A 16,917-nucleotide genomic window follows, 5' to 3' on the forward strand; every position below is an offset into this window, starting at 1 on the left:
ACTTACTTGGACCTATTTGAGACGATAGTAGATGTAGGATATTATAAACTAAATTTTATAATCTCTGAACTACTACTTACAGATTTTGGTCTTCCCGCCAATCTCCAAAATCCAAGGAGTCTTTTTCATTTTTTTATAACTTTTCTTCAGATGGAACTTTATTTTTATTAGTTAATGTATTAACTTGACTTGCGTTCTTATGTCTATCTACAACTTAGGCATGTGGTCACGAACACTTAGTACGTCTAGTGAAAATTATTCAATAAAGAACAGCTAGAGGTACGTTCTGTGTGATCGAGGATATTAAGGCTATTACCAAGAGGCAGTCCTGATCATTCTTACACAAGCTACCACTGCTAAATCCTAACTGACTTAAATTGTATCTTAGTTTATATAACATAGTTCAAAACATAGAAATATCCATCGAAGTTTACACAACAACGACAACTTCGACGAGCCAACAGGAAGAGGAACATTAGGTACCATACTATCTACAATGACATGACGCCAGAGCTGCAACGGAAGCAAATACCAGCTCCGATGAGGATGCTTGGACGGGACCGGTCACGGAAGCCTTATGTGAAGACGAGCATGCATGCATTTATAATGACACGGGAGCTATACCAGCAATGATCCATTAAGAATATGCACGAGAATATGGGATAGAAATTACAGATACAACACCAATGTACCTTCAGGGTTTTGGTGGAACAGGAGAGTCGGTTTTAACTCAGAAAGCGACTACAACGTTATTATTGAATGTTCGAGCAGCGGATGGGATGCCGACGTTCTTTGAGACAAAAGAGATGATGTTTTTACTTTCCAGCTGGTTGTCACAAGATTGCGATATATTAGTAGGCTTCGATGCCATGCAAGACAACTTATTGGGGACGAGTTGGGACAAATCCACAGAACCACCGACATTTACCTTGCAATTGCCTAGGTCACAGGGTGTAGCTTTCCTAATTCCGAAACAGGAGTAATCTTGGTCGGAAATATATATTCCTAAGAAGCCAGACTTGGATGGAAAACTACCGGATGAGTACGATTTCACACACTTGCGTAGGGTGGGGGATCTGCTCAAGAAAACAGAAGAGGAAATGTTAGAATTGAAGGGCAAGTTCCTCACTGCGAGATACGACCCACGACAGACCAAATTCATCAAAGGAGTCGCAGCCAAGCTACAGCCACAGGAGGGAGCAAAGCCGTCAAGGTCCATCTACTTCACGAAAGACCCATTGTTGAAGGACATCGAAATACAGAAAGTAGCACAATTATACCGATAAGGGAAGGCCGAGCCAAGCAACAGATACAGCAGATGGGTCAGTTCGGTAAAGACCGTAAGGAAGGATCCGAGAGTGGTGCCAAAGGATTTGAAGGATTATAGAATAACAATAAACTACATCCAGGTAAACAAACAGATGGTTAGAGTTGCGTATCAATTACCTTTGGAAGACGACATGGGTGAGCATGGCACAAATGCTCTCAATACGACAGTAGCAGATTTAGCGGCGTCATATCATCAGTTAGAGCTGAATCAGGAGTCCAGAGACTATTTGACGTACGTTACCTCTGATGGGAAGTTTCATCGAACGACGTGCCTGCAGGAAGGCATCGAGAAGAGCGCGTTTGACATGCAGCACTTTGCAGAACCCATTTTCGCTGATGTCAATGACCACAAGCCATATATAGACGACAACAAGATAGCGACACATAGAAGGCACTCAGAATCAGTAATAGAGGCGTTGGAACGACATTGGCAGCAAACAATACAGTTTGTAGACATATGCATAGAATACAATATACAGTTGCAACCAAAGAAAACACAAATAATGCATCTTGCAGATATACCCACCGTATTTTACGGCAGGGAGACAATTGGGAACGCGACGATGATTATGAAGGAGCGGGCGCAGGCATTATTTGACAGGTCGGCGCCTAAGAATAGACGAGAGTTAATTTCTTTGTTAGCTGTAATGTCGTGGTTGTCAAAGTATATACCTAACTACGCAGCGATAGCAGTGCCTATGTCGGACCTAACAAAAAAGGGTACATTGTTTGGATGGAGAGCGCCACAGCAACAGGCTCTCACACACTTGCTAACATTAATTATGAAACGGATCAAGTTGTATGAGCCCCTACCTCACCAGCGCCTATGTCGGACCTAACAAAAAAGGGTACAATGTTTGGATGGAGAGCGCCACAGCAACAGGCTCTCACACACTTGCTAACATTAATTATGAACCGGATCAAGTTGTATGAGCCCCTACCTCACCAGCGGTTAGTCATCATACCGGACGCATGCAACGTAGAAGTCGGAGCAGCGGTGTTTGTGCAGATACCACCACCGGGCACGTTGGAATACGATGAGGAACAAAGGTGCATTGAAGAATGTAAACGATATAGAGAAGTGTTAGGTCTGCCACCCATCAGGTTGCATCCGCAAACACCTAAGTTAGTCATATCCGAAGTTGAATAATCTATCTATAGCATATCGGATAGAGCGGAGGTAGTTTACAATCCGATCGACGATTTGAGGTCAGTGCCGGAGTTCACGCCATTCGTGCCTAGGAATGCGGCTACCGATATACATAGTGAAGACACAGAAGACCACCTAGGTCGCACTCAGGAGGATATGGTACAACAGAACACACCAACTCAGAGGGGCACACTTGAGCACCTGTCGCGCACTCAGAGTGGCACACTTGAGAACCGATATACAACTCAGAGTGTCACACTTGAGAATGATGTAGGGTCACAAACGAAGCAGAGTGGTGCACTTGCAGAGGATTCAGGGCTACAGTTGACAGCAGACTTTACCCAGGGTGACGATGGATAGCCCTAGAGACTTAGGCATTTCGATAGGACGACATCGGTTCTTGTACCCAGTGGCTTTTTACTACAGTAAGCTCAATACAGCTCAGCTCAATTATGGAGCCACTGACCGCGAAATGGTAGGTTGCACATACGCTTCTAGGAAAACTTTTGTTCTTTGTCGCAGATCAGTACGTCCAGTATTTTTAGTCACCGACCATAAACCGTTGGTTAACATCTTGGCCAATCCAGAACCCTATCTCCAGACGGAGAGGTTTAAAAACAGCAGAATTATACGTGCGTTAAACACCATCAATGAGGTCGTGATGGATGTTCAATATGTAGAAGGCCCACTTACAGTTTTTGGAGACTATTTTTCGCGCTCTACAAACCATAGGATCAGCTTTTGCGACCTACAAGGAAACAGGTGGAGTTTGGACAAGAGGAAATCGGTAACAAGGCCAACAAACAGTCGGCATGTGCGTTGACGTTCACACCGCTGGAACGACGAGTGACGTGGAGTCATGATAGAGCAGATAACACTCAGCATACCAGGGAAGGGTACAGGACTAGCATCACAAAGTATGCACACCCGGGTAGTTACACGTTTAACCCTTTGTGGGTAGCACTTATTGACCAACTTTTGGGTCCGTTGGACATCGAATTGTTCGCAAGCCACGAAGACGATGTATTAGACATGTATTGTACGAAGGATGGGTCCGGACCAGCGGGATGCTAAGCTTTTGAAGTGGATTTGGTGAATATCAGAGCGTATATGAACTCACCGTGGAAGTTAATTGCAGCATTTTTACATTCTTTCAAGCATATCAAGGACACTTACGTGGTTGCGGTAGTACCGTTTTGGCCGACAGCTGAGTGGTTTTCACTGTTGAATAGCCTCACTCAGGGCACGCCATGGATAGTGCCGCACACGGAGGATACATTCCTGCATAGGGGACAACGTATTCTGGGGTTACCACCATGGCAATATTATTTGGTAGTGGTGTTGCAGGGTGGTCGACCACGGCCACCGCCGCTACCGCAGAGTTTCTGGGCGAGATTGGGGTTGAGCAGAGCACCCCCCTCGTTACATGTTTTGGGGTACTCGTTAGTACCATATTGCACAGGCATCACGGGGCCGTCCAGCACGACACCGCGGATCCCGGTTACCAGCACACAGGACAAATCATGGAAGTGGTTGGGGGCGAAGAAGGCACCATCGCTAAGTGACACGGTGCAATCACCCCGACAATGTAAATCTGGGACAGGCAAGGCCATGCAGTCGCCATTGTACAGCAGGGAAGACAACACTGAGAAACAATTGGCATGTCAGTTGGTACATCAGGATGGCTTAGCAAGATCTGATGGTCAGCAAATGGTCGTGTACACACCTCCGAGCTTGGAAGTAGCAAAGAATATGAGAGAATCAGACGATGAATCGCCACCCCGATTTGCACAGTCGTGGATGGCAGCTGACAACGCATTGCAACAATAGGCAGACGACGTCCAAGGGATGACGACGGGGGCGAACCAGGAGGGCAGCTATAGAGAAATGGCTAATACAATGGAACTACCGCGGACGCCGTTGAAGAAGTCGGTCGATCAGCTGTTAGACAAAGCGTTGGAGGCGTACGAGTTGAAATTGTCAGGCCTTGACCCTTTCTTCGAGCTGCCACGTTTTGACGCGGACTGTCAAGGGGTGCCGGCGGGCACAGGGGAGAAGGTCGCGGCATTTCAACACTCATTAGAATAGTTTGACACCATCCACACGGAGGACATCCAGCCTAAGTCTTGGCCGAGATCCAAACAGGCGGTTCCAGAAGTGTGGTATACCGGTTCAGACGATGTTACTACTGATGCTCCAATACACAACAGGAAGCGAGCACGACATACACCGTTAAAATTACTTCCGACTACGGAAACATCTTTGTTGAATCGTTTGAAGAAGTTACAACTTACATGTGTGGGACAGGAAGTTCCCCCGACAGCGACAATGGCAGCTTTATGGTTGTGGCATGAGGGGTACTCGCATGTGCAAACAGATCGCTTGCGAGCGATTGCACAAGACAAATGCGGATGGAATATCCCCGCCGAGGTGCTCAAACCGCTGACAGACAGTTGCACCGATTGCATTCGGGAAGGTCTCCCGACGGGCCCTACGAGGGGATTGTTACAACAACCACCAAGACCTATGCGCATATGTGAGGAGATAAACTTGGACTACTTAGTACTAGATGAGGATACCGAGGGCTATAAGTACGTACTAGCGGCGCAAGATGGGTTCACTTTACGAGCGTTTCGAGCAGCAATGAAAGATGATGAGCATTCAGCGACGGAATTAATTCGGTTTTGTCAGACGCAACTGGAGCCCAGAGGGCATATTTCTGAATATGTAAAGGATCAGGATAGCCTGTTCATAAGCCAGGAGTTTACGGACTACGCCGCGAGCAAAGGTTCGTCGATCAGATACGTGTCCAAGGGCGAACACGGAGGCAATGGGAGAATAGAGGTTTTTTTTGCGAACTACTAAGAGGTGGTTGAAGCGCTCGTTGGGCGTTGGATTAATGCATGAATGGCGCCATGCTATACCATCATTTTTCAGTAATTATAATGCAACCACTTCACGAGTCATTGGAACATCTCTATATGAACTCGAGACCGGAACAATCTACAAACACGAAACAGATGGGACGATTGAACGGTTGTTAGATGAGGCACTCGGGTTTGACATTCCTACTGTGACGTTAGCAGGGGAATAACAGGAAAGATTTAAGAAAGCACAGCGATTCCGCGAGAAAGCGCAACACTCACAGAAGCAGTCAGCCGATCTCGCACGCTTGGACGTCCCCATGTTAGCAATTGGGCGACTGTGTATGTACTTACCGATAAAGATTGGCATGGACCCGCGGAAATCATAGCACACAAGCCGCTGATCATCCATTACAATAAGGATGTGGCTACACAGAAGGAATACGGGGTGTATTTAAAAAATATCAAAGCACATATTCCACTGATTGGACGACAAAAGGCACGACCACGAGGCTCGTTCATGCGATCAGCGTATGCCAGTTGGCTATTTCACGACTCCCCTTTTGCAGATGCACCCCACGAGTGGAAACAGGAAATCGTTGCAGCCATCCGAACAATGCCGACAGCGATTCAATTCATGTACCGCCGTAACTGCCATTTTGGGGTTTTCAAAAAGCTGGCAAGCAAGCATGGACACAAGACGGCGGATATATTCCGATTGTAAAGGAGGGCCAGCCACCCGCAAGTATGACGCGAGACAAATTCCTTGCCGGAGGCCAGACTACGGGTAATAAGGTTACGCAGCCGGTAATTGCGAAGCAGCTCGAGGTGACACATGATATTATTCAGGGCAGAAAGCCATCTGATTATGCGAGTATTGTGCGAGACAAGCTTTTAGTCGGCGATTAGACTACAAGTGAAGACCATACAACACCGAAAGCTAGCCCGTATCGAGCCAAGAATAGGCAGCTCGAGTTGACACATGGCGATTAGATTACAAGTGGAGACCATACAACACCGAAAGCTAGCCCGTATCGAGCCAAGAATAGGCAGCTCGAGTTGACACATGAGACTATTCAGGGCAGCCAACCACTTGATATTGCCAGTTTGACGCGAGACAAGCTGCTTGCCGGAGGACAGATGCCGGGTGGAGATCACACGGAGCGGGCCAAGAAGCGCAGGGTGTTGTTTTCGTCGTCGACGCCGAGAGCCAGCCCGTACGCCTCGAGATGGACTCGGGCGTCGTCGTGTCCGCCGCTCTAGAGGGCTGGATGAAGGGTAAAGGGAGGATGGATTATAATGATTAGAAATATTAGATATTTAGGAAGAGATGACCAAGGACTCTGTCGTGCTGGAATGGACTGGCTATACCGACAGGTGCTTGTACTGGAGGGGCGGTATCTCTTCGGGGGGTGGGGGTGCATGAAAATAAACAATAAAGATACAAATACAGTGGACAGCACACGCACTCTCAGTTTTGCGAAATACCAACATATAAACAGCAAATTGATATTGACGAGCTTGTTGAGACACAAATGCAGGCAACAGCAGTGCAGCTTCGAGCGTGCAAGCGCAGGCTGTACTTTTAAAAAGCGGTTTAAGAACTTACTATGACGATGCTATTCTAGCTGCTGGTCAACGGTCTGCTAAATAGTAGAGGTAACTACATGCAGAATAACAATCCGGTTGTAACAAAATCTCTCGAATTTTCAACCGTATATTTCACCAGCTATTAGTACACATCATGCGAAAGAAGGATGACTGTGGCCATTTGTTCTCAGTTAAGGACTCAGCAATACCTAGTGGAATACACAAAGCGCATGTGTGAAAGTATGGGCAGGCTTTGTATAGTTTTTCTCCCGACTGAAGTATACTATCACACCATGCACGTTGTCATCCCCAATATACACACATTTCTCCTGTCGTTAGTATTGAAGCCGGAAGGGCAACAAGCTACATTACACCGTCCCTTTCCCCCGCCCCGACTCCTTGCTGAGCAAACAATATATCTCTCTCTACTATCAGTATGCAATAAGCCACATTGCAGCATGAGTATGACTGCCACATTCAAACATCACATACACTCCCACAGGCATTGACATCTCGGATGGGTGTGTAGCACTTCTCTTCAAACCCTGCAGCGGACAATGAATCGATGCCAATCAAAGGGTAGAGATATAGGGTAGACGGAATATCATATCGCGTGCAGCAACAAGCAGGTCGAACAGGAAATGTATATGCTAAAAGTACAAAAGTGTTTTAGCACGACGTGTCGGCGGCACCCAGAACACATGTAGATAGTACTACGGATAACACAAAACTATGCAATTCACTGAAAAAATTCTCCCCACACGGACCAGGTTTTGACAGAAAGGAATACACGGGTGTTGGGCAAAATATTAAGTCAGATTGCGCTAACCTGCCCAAGATACCGCTGGGTCATCAGGAATACAGGGAACTGTATGTTCCCATCCAGAACTTTCCTGTGAGGAATAAGCATACTGCATACATGCCGTCGTGTCAGTGTGCATATAGAACTCGCCCCGAAGTGAACAAAGGCAGGTATGGCAGCGTGTCTAACTCAACTACAACAAGGCATTTATTCGAAAACAGTACACAAGATGATGTAGTATTTAGCTTTGCCTGCCAATTAACAGTTGAATATTGCTAAGCAGACACTTAAGCAGGTGATAGACCATACCATTTGATGGGCAGCACGGGCGGATGGGTCTCCCTCAATTTGAATAATTGGATATCTGGGCAATCGTTCACGGTGGTTCTATATCTAGAGTTAGTTCAGAGTGGCGTACGAATACGCATAAGCAGAAATCCAAAAGAATATGGCGGAGTTTCTATATAATATAACAGACAAATTGCTTTGGTGAAAGGTTGACGGCGTAGAAGACCCCTTCACTGTCACTGACTACCAAGTGATTGGTTTATGATCTCTTGGAATCGTGTGCTGCACTATTGAATATAGCAGCTATGGATGTTACGTAAAAGATGTGTGAATATATGCCGACAGTGTAGCAAGACGACCTCGCAGCAGGCCACTGTTGGTCTGTGCACGTTCGTATCGCTAATTGCCCTAGGAAGCAAGTGTAGGCAACTACGTACCCTGCAAAATATGTGTATGTAACTACTAACCCTGCCAAGTATGCATCATATCCATAATAGACTCGCACATTCGGAGTAAATACAATTAGCGCAGAAAGCAGACTCATGAGTAGGGACACTGTGCCCAAGCAGAGAATAGCATCCCTACATGGCGCTAAGAAAGCACCGCGTGTCCATACCTTGACTTGGACTTATGGTATGTATATTACCGCCCACGATTACATTACGGTCTAATACCCAGACTTGAACGCTTTGGCCACGGTCATGTGCGCATGGAAGGCAGCAACATGGACAATCTTGTTATGCTTTGGATTCAGCCCCGAATGGGCAAAGGACGTACCATCCCATGCAAAGAAGTTCGCAACAAAACCTTTCGGTTCCATGGGCAAACGAGGATGTACAATCTGAAAAACGAATCGCAAGCATATCTACTTAATACTACTATTCAATGAGCAGCACACCTGTGCAAAAATACCGCAAGCATACCTACTTAAAACTACTATTCAATGAGAATCGCATCTGTGCAAAAGGATTGCAAGCACACCTACTTAAAACTACTATTCAATGAGAAGCACATATGTGCAAAAGGATTGCAAACACGCCTATTTAATACTACTATTCAATGAGAATCGCATCTGTGTAAAAGGATTGCAAGCACACCTACTTAAAACTACTATTCAATGAGAAGCACATATGTGCAAAAGGATTGCAAACACGCCTATTTAATACTACTATTCAATGAGAAGCACATCTATGCAAAGGGGTCGCAAGATCGGTGCTGTACGAGCTCGTACATAAAATTTCCAGGAGCTACAACTTAATGTGCCAAACATACAATACTATTCAATGAGAAGCACATATGTGCAAAAGGATCGCAAGCATACCTAAAAATACTACTATTCAATGAGAAGCACATCTGTGCAAAGGGATCGCAAGCATACCTACAAAGTACTACTATTAAATGAGAAGCACAAGGGCTGATGACAATCAGGCAGATCGGTGCTGTACGAGCTCGTACATAAAAGTTTCACTTCATGTGCCAAATATACAATAGAGCGAAGCTGTTGTCATATATTTGTACAGATCTGACGATTAATTGAAGTTGGATGTTCGTTTGAAGTTGGCAAATGAAGATAGCTTGGTAATCGATATGAAGCTTGCAGACACTGCAGGCTCAATATAACAGAAGCCACTTGGCACACGCAATATGACTGATGTCTCGAGTCAGAACAGAGATTGAGGTGGCAGCAAAGACAAGAGCAACAAAGGTAGGAAAACTGACCATTTCGCTAAGGACTGTTTGTTTGATGGCGGGTGCAGAAGCTATGGTAACAAATATCATATGGCAACCCTATACAAACAGGCAGGACGGGATGGGCCGATCGGACGACGGCTGAGAAATAGAAAATAAAAACTTGGAGAGAAGAATTGCTGATCGATTGTCGTAGAATGTCGGGCATGCTGGACAATGTGATGTAAGCTTGTTACCGAAAGGTTGGGCTGGTATAAACATAAAGAAACAATATACATCCTCGATAGTATGGTATGGACGGATTGAGCTTACGCTTGGTTTTGCTGACACAGAGAGCTGGCAGACAGTCCATAGGGTCGACGCCAAGGTATTTGACGTGCCTTTACTTGGGTGGCGATGGATACAAGACTATGTATTTGAGTCGTCGCTGACAGTCAGGACAGAGCGAAGGGCACCATGTGGAGAAAAGCATGACTGTGGTGGCAATTCAAGTTCCAGGAGGTTGCGTGTGATATATGGCTACAGCTACCATGATCACAATACGACTAAAGCTCCATCAGATCGTTAATAAGGAGCACGTCGTTGAGAAGTGTTTCTGGAACGCTGATGGTCCCCACTAAGGAGCCTGTAACATTGGTGTTTGAGCAAATCTTGTGCCGTTAAATCGACAATTCAAATTTCGGCATATCCCAGTTCTCAATGAAGAGGATATAGTGCGACGTGTATCAAAAATATATAAATACTCCTCTAAGTCGGACACGGCGCGTGGCTGTTGATAGGTTGAGCTTGTACACGAGTCCACAAAGTACATTCGCCTATATTTTTTTTTATAGGAAAAGCCATATCGATACCTGAAGATACCAATAGAGTTGACCGATTCAGGATTCACATCCCAATCCCTGATGGAAGATCTTTTGCGAGACCTTCAGAAAGGGGTCTACATATACATGGATCATGTCATCTTCGGATCTGTGGCCGAGGAGGAACACGCTATCTTTTCGAAGGAAGTACTACGCAGACGAAATGAACGAAATATTAAAGTTCGTCTCATTCTGTGTGCATACTGTATTCTTAAGTGTATTTATTGATCTACATTCCGTTCAATGCTTGCTACTTTGTGAAAGATAAAAACTCTAATTTCCAGAGGCGGACTTGAACCGCCGACCTGCTGCGTGTTAAGCAGCCGTCATAACCAGCTAGACCATCCGGAAATGGTACCTGATTCATAATATGTAATATATAGTTATTTGTAATTGTAAGTTCTATTTCATACGTATACTTGCTACACAGGGATAATCATAATTAATTCAGGGTGACTAACCTGGTGAAGTGAAGAACGATTTTCTACAATACTCTATCTCTCGTCCTTTAAAAGACCTCTTACGAGACGACACTGTCCACGATGAGCGGAGCGATAAACGTGGAGTCGATCAAATCGAGCATGGACTGGATCAAATCGAAAACGCCATCACGGAAGACTTTGGCAATATATCGATCATACGGCAATAGTAAGATAGAATAGAGCTAATCGGAAACGTTAATCACGTACCCCACACCAAATGCTACCGTCGAGTTGCTCGAATGAGTATAGATGTGCATTCAAAGAGAGTACTCAAGCATCAAAACGTACAACTACGAAGCCACGCAAAGATCACGCTGTTCATAAATGTGAACATAAAGATTGGAAGTTATCATAGTGATATTCTCCAAGGAAAATTCATTCTTGATTAACCGACTTAGTGTCGATGATCCAAGAAGGGTCGATTATTATTGACAGCGATGTTGATACCTTCTTTTGCACTGGTACTAGGGCGATGAATTATAGATCCTCTAATCATCCCTTTTTTACCTGTCCCGAACTGACAGACCGAGTGTCTAGAAGGGCTGATGACAATCAGGCAGATCGGTGCTATACGAGCTCGTAGATAAAAGTTTCAGTTAATGTGCCAAACATACAATAGAGCGAAGCTGCTGTTATATATATGTATAGATCTGACGATTAATTGAAGTTGGATGTTCGTTTGAAGTTGGCAAATGAAGATAGCTTGGTAATCGATATAAAGCTTGCAGACACTGCAGGCTCAATATAACAGAAGCCACTTGGCGCACGCAATATGACTTATGTCTCGAGTCAGAACAGAGATTGAGGTGGCAGCAAAGACAAGAGCAACAAAGGTGGGAAAACTGGCCATTTCGCTAAGGACTGTTTGTTTGACGGCAGCACATCTGTGCAAAGGGATCGCAAGCATACCTACAAAGTACTACTATTCAATGGGAAGCACATCTGTGCAAAAGGATCATAAGCACAGCTACTTAATACCACTATTCAATGAGAAGCACATATGTGCAAAAGGATCGCAAGCATACCTACAAAGTACTACTATTCAATGAGAAGCACATCTGTGCAAAGGGATCGCAAGCATACCTACAAAGTACTACTATTCAATGAGAAGCACATCTGTGCAAAAGGATCGCAAGCATACCTACAAAATACTACTATTCAATGAGAAGCACATCTGTGCAAAGGGATCGCAAGCATACCTACAAAGTACTACTATTCAATGAGAAGCATATCTGTGCAAAAGGATCGCAAGCATACCTACAAATACTACTATTCAATGAGAAGCACATCTGTGCAAAGGGATCGCAAGCATACCTACAAAGTACTACTATTCAATGAGAAGCATATCTGTGCAAAAGGATCGCAAGCACACCTACTTAATACTACTATTCAATGATAAGCACATCTGTGCAAAAGGATCGCTGGCATACCTACATAATACCACTATTCAATGAGAAGCACATCTGTGCAAAAAGATCTTAAGCATACCTACTGGATACTACTATTCAATGAGATGCACATCTGTGCAAAAGGATCGTAAGCATACCTACTGGATACTACTATTCAATGAGATGCACATCTGTGCAAAAGGATCGCAAGCGTACCTACTTGATACTACTATTCAATGATAAGCACATCTGTGCAAAAGGATCGCAAGTATACCTACTTGATACTACTATTCAATGAGAAACAGATTTGTGCAAAAGGATTGCAAGCACACCTAATTGATACTACTTTTCAATGAGAAGCACATATGTGCAAAAGGATTGCAAGCATACCTACTTAATACTACTATTCAATGCGAAGCACATATGTGCAAAAGGATCGCAAGCATACCTACTTGATACTACTATTCAATGAGAAGCACATCTGTGCAAAGGGACCGCAAGCATACCTACTTGATACTACTATTCAATGAGAATCGCATCTGTGTAAAAGGATTGCAAGCACACCTACTTAAAACTACTATTCAATGAGAAGCACATCTGTGCAAAGGGACCGCAAGCATACCTACTGGATACTACTATTCAATGAGAAGCACATCTGTGCAAAGGGACCGCAAGCATACCTAATTGATACTACTATTCAATGAGAAGCACATCTGTGCAAACGTATCGCAAGCATACCTACTTAGTATTATTTTTCGACGAGAAGCACATCTGTGCATACGGATCGCAAGCATACCTACTTAATACTACTATTCAATGATAAGCACATCTGTGCAAAAGGATCGCTGGCATACCTACATAATACCACTATTTGATGAGAAGCTCATCTATGCAAAAGGATCGCAAGCACACCTACTGGATACTACTATTCAATGAGAAGCACATCAGTGCAAAAGCTTCATCCATGCTGAGGATTGAGACGCATAGCACCTTTGTGATTGTACCTTTGAGCGATGGTTTCAACGGGAATGGCGACATACAATTAGGAGAGAAATATAACACAACTCTCAGTGCAATATGAGGATGTCGTGTTCGGACTTATAAATTCTTTTCTCGTGTCGTCGTGTGCACAACCTGTATCAAGGTCTATGCTGTCAACATCGATGTGCGTGGTGCGCGCAATGTCGTTTATGCCGCCAGCGTCGAGTGGACTACAGTCCGTATTAACGGGTCTGTCACCTGTATGTACGTTTACCCTGTCCACATCCACGTGCGCAGACTGGTATCTACGCGGTCTTTGCTTGAACCAAGCTCTGTATTGCTGGTATGCACTGTTCCGCTGCCCGAGTCTGGGCTGTCGGTTTCAACGTTCACATGCATCTTCGCGTCTATTGTTTGCATCAGCGCGTGTCTCGCCTATACCGATGTTCTTGTTGCTTGCACTAACGTGTTTGTCGTCTGTGTTGGTGTGACTGCTACCCGTAGCCTCGTGTGTGTTGTCATCATCACCCCGTGTGTTGTATGTGACACCGTGGCCCTTACCAGCTCTATCGTGTGCGCCTGCAGGCTCTGTCTCGGAATGATGGCGTACAGGCTGCGGCAGCGAATACGAAGACGTCAACGGCTGTGGGCATGCTGTGTATCCCACTGTGAAGTTTGGTACTACTTGGGTTCAACGGTACGGTAGGCTGTGCATGTGAATCTGTGGTGGTTGTGCTGACAATAGCGGGGCTACAGGTGGTAGCACGCAGGGGATGGTCGCTGATTATGTGCACCGGCGTGCCTCGCTCAACTGCCGTTTCTACCTGTGGCATCAGATGGAGGGGAATGCATCGGTCAGATGCTGAGGTATATGTTACACATTTCAGCAAGAAATAGAGTGGTTGTGCATGATGTTTCATGGCCACCTAAAACTTGAACACGATACTAGGTCCGAGGCTGGTCGCAAGACAACACACCGAAATAGGACTCTTGTATATTCTAATAGAGATCTTTAGCAATGATGGTCTCGGATGTAAGAGTTGAAGGAAGAATCATGTATTCTTCGTTTACACCGGTTGTTTAATTTGCCTAGGAGGTGAAAGCAAGGTTCAATGCTGGTGCAAGAGTCATAAAATCATTGTGTCACATACTTCTCTTGTATACTTGCTATAGATATTTGGAGGACAGTTGAGGAGTATTACCATTGCAGGTGCGCATTTACTTTCCAACGATTCCATGAACGCATACCTGAATGTGATAGTACCTGAATGTGGTAGAAACCGTGATAATCGATTTAACCCGAATACATATATGTCAAGAACGTGTGAGATACAGATAGTTATTCCTACCATAGCAGGCAATAAAGCCAATAATTGATCTTAATCGCATGCACCTTGACTCAACGCTTTACATTTTAGCATTTCAGACGCATGACTAGTACAATTGTCTTTGCTTAGCAGTCATATCAAACTACTTCAATGTACACATTGTGCTCGCAAACGAATAGTACAATCGCCATAAATCTATGCGTGCATTTTCGTTAGTTGCATCGGTTTCTTATAACAATGTTCCGTTTAGTGAAAACACTGATGGTCGTTTGAGTGAACAAAGTAAGATATCACAGATATGTTCCTCTGCAAACGCCACCAAAAAAAACAGCTGCTACAATAGATTGTCTTTACTTAGCAGCCATATCAAACTGCTTCAATATACATATCGTGCTCGCAACCGAATAGTACAATCGTCATAAACCTATGCGTGCATTTTCGTAAGTTGCATTGGCTCCATATAACCGCGTTCCGTTAAGTGAAAACACTGATGGTTGTTTGAGTGAACAAAGTAAGATATCACAGATATGTTCCTCTGCAAAAGCTACAAAAAAACAGCTGCTTCATAAGATTGTCTTTGCCTAGCAGCCATATCAAACTGCTTCAATATACACATCGTGCTCGCAAACGAATAGTACAATCGTCATAAATTTATGCGTACATTTTCGTAAGTTGCATCGGCTTCTTATAACAATGTTCCGTTTAGTGAAAACACTGATGGTCGTTTGAGTGAACAAAGTAAAATATCACAGATATGTATATGTTCCTCTGCAAACGCTACAAAAAAATAGCTGCTTCATAAGATTGTCTTTGCCTAGCAGCCATATCAAACTGCTTCAATATACACATCGTGCTCGCAAACGAACAGTACAATCGTCATAAATCTACGCGTGCACTTTCGTAAGTTGCATCGGCTTCATATAGCCGTGTTCCGTTTAGTGAAAACACTGATGGTTGTTTGAGTGAGCAAATTAAGATATCACAGATATGTTTCGCTGCAAACACTACAAAAAAAACAGCTGCTACATAAAATTGTCTCTGCTTAGCAGCCTTATCAAACTGCTTTAATATACACATCGTGCTCGCAAACGAATAGTACGATCGACATTTTCGTAAGTTGCATCGGCTTCATAAAACCGTGTTCCGTTTAGTGAAAACACTGATGGTCGTTCGAGTGAACAAAGTAAGATATCACAGACATGCTCCTCTGCAAACACTACCAAAAACAACAGCCGCCAAGTATATACTGAACTGATTCTTCATTCACGCCAAGGGACTGAATCGCGGGATAAATACAGTACGAGCAGTTACAGTACTGTACACAGAAGGCACGTCTTGAACACACCACCAATACCTTGATTTGAGTCGCAAGGAGGGCTATGACCGGCTAACCGGCAAGTTATTGGACACTCAGAAACCTTGGGTTGTCAGCACATCGTGCCTTTGAATGGTGTTGAGCAGGTCCTTCACTTGCCTATGTCCCCCAGTAGTCGTACATAGCGGGTCTTGTCAGGTTTGGGGTCCCGCATTGTTAAGCAAATTCATCTCTTCCTTGGAGAGCTTGAAGTCAGCCATAACGAACAAACCACGGTCGTGCGCAAAGTACACATTGGCGTTAGACACATCCTGCAGTTCGTATCAAAGCCTGTGATTCGCGACAATGCGCGAAAGCACACGGTCCTTGAAGCAGCCAAGGGATATGGTGTCGCCTTTTGACAATTCTGAAAGCTCTAACGATGACACGGTATGGTAGGTATTGGACGTCATGATGGTTCCCTATCTCTAACTGCACTCTACAGTTGTGCACTACTGGAGTGGTGTCCCAGCGAAATGGCGTTTCGCAATGTTGTGTTTCGATGGTCTTCGTTGTATGTACATGAACACCACAAAGGCAGGGCTATGATATCATCGTGTGTGTATTCACTTCTTCGGCATCGTTCTCCACGGGAAGTGCAAGCATCAAGATTGTATCATACAGTTGTGAAGTAAGCGATAGTGTCTTTCTTTGATCTCACTCAGGGGAGAATTATTAATATTTACATACAATAACTTGTGCACACGGTGCATGACAATGGATCTTGATATCTGCGCGCCATCCTACATACAATCATAGCCTTCTAAATGAAACAATACAATCTGGCGGACTTTCCCAGTGATTTCCAGGGT

The 16,917-nt window shown here is 44.5% G+C and overlaps 4 protein-coding genes and 1 non-coding gene across 5 annotated transcripts; 3 read left to right on the top strand and 2 right to left on the bottom strand.

Annotated features, from left to right (window-relative positions):
- Positions 1-2,182: 2,182 nt before the first annotated feature.
- On the top strand, positions 2,183-2,839 carry SARC_00904 (hypothetical protein; the record flags this gene model as incomplete). Its single annotated transcript, XM_014305380.1, has 2 exons — positions 2,183-2,379; positions 2,491-2,839. The coding sequence occupies 2 exons, from the start codon at positions 2,183-2,185 to the stop codon at positions 2,837-2,839; spliced, it is 546 nt and encodes a 181-aa protein (XP_014160855.1).
- A 750-nt stretch (positions 2,840-3,589) lies between these two features.
- SARC_00905 (hypothetical protein) lies at positions 3,590-4,309 on the top strand (the record flags this gene model as incomplete). Its single annotated transcript, XM_014305381.1, has 1 exon — positions 3,590-4,309. The coding sequence occupies one exon, from the start codon at positions 3,590-3,592 to the stop codon at positions 4,307-4,309; it is 720 nt and encodes a 239-aa protein (XP_014160856.1).
- An 18-nt stretch (positions 4,310-4,327) lies between these two features.
- SARC_00906 (hypothetical protein) lies at positions 4,328-4,567 on the top strand (the record flags this gene model as incomplete). The annotated part of the gene is made up of 1 exon (XM_014305382.1): positions 4,328-4,567. The coding sequence occupies one exon, from the start codon at positions 4,328-4,330 to the stop codon at positions 4,565-4,567; it is 240 nt and encodes a 79-aa protein (XP_014160857.1).
- A 6,282-nt stretch (positions 4,568-10,849) lies between these two features.
- Positions 10,850-10,923, bottom strand: SARC_30020. The gene has a single exon. It is a non-coding gene; the product is annotated as a tRNA-Val (tRNA).
- Positions 10,924-13,805: 2,882 nt separating this feature from the next.
- SARC_00907 (hypothetical protein) lies at positions 13,806-14,275 on the bottom strand (the record flags this gene model as incomplete). The annotated part of the gene is made up of 2 exons (XM_014305383.1): positions 13,806-14,104; positions 14,248-14,275. The coding sequence occupies 2 exons, from the start codon at positions 14,273-14,275 to the stop codon at positions 13,806-13,808; spliced, it is 327 nt and encodes a 108-aa protein (XP_014160858.1).
- Positions 14,276-16,917: the final 2,642 nt, after the last annotated feature.

The sequence above is a fragment of the Sphaeroforma arctica genome (assembly GCF_001186125.1).
Source record: "Sphaeroforma arctica JP610 unplaced genomic scaffold supercont1.32, whole genome shotgun sequence".
NCBI classification, from domain to species: domain Eukaryota; class Ichthyosporea; order Ichthyophonida; genus Sphaeroforma; species Sphaeroforma arctica.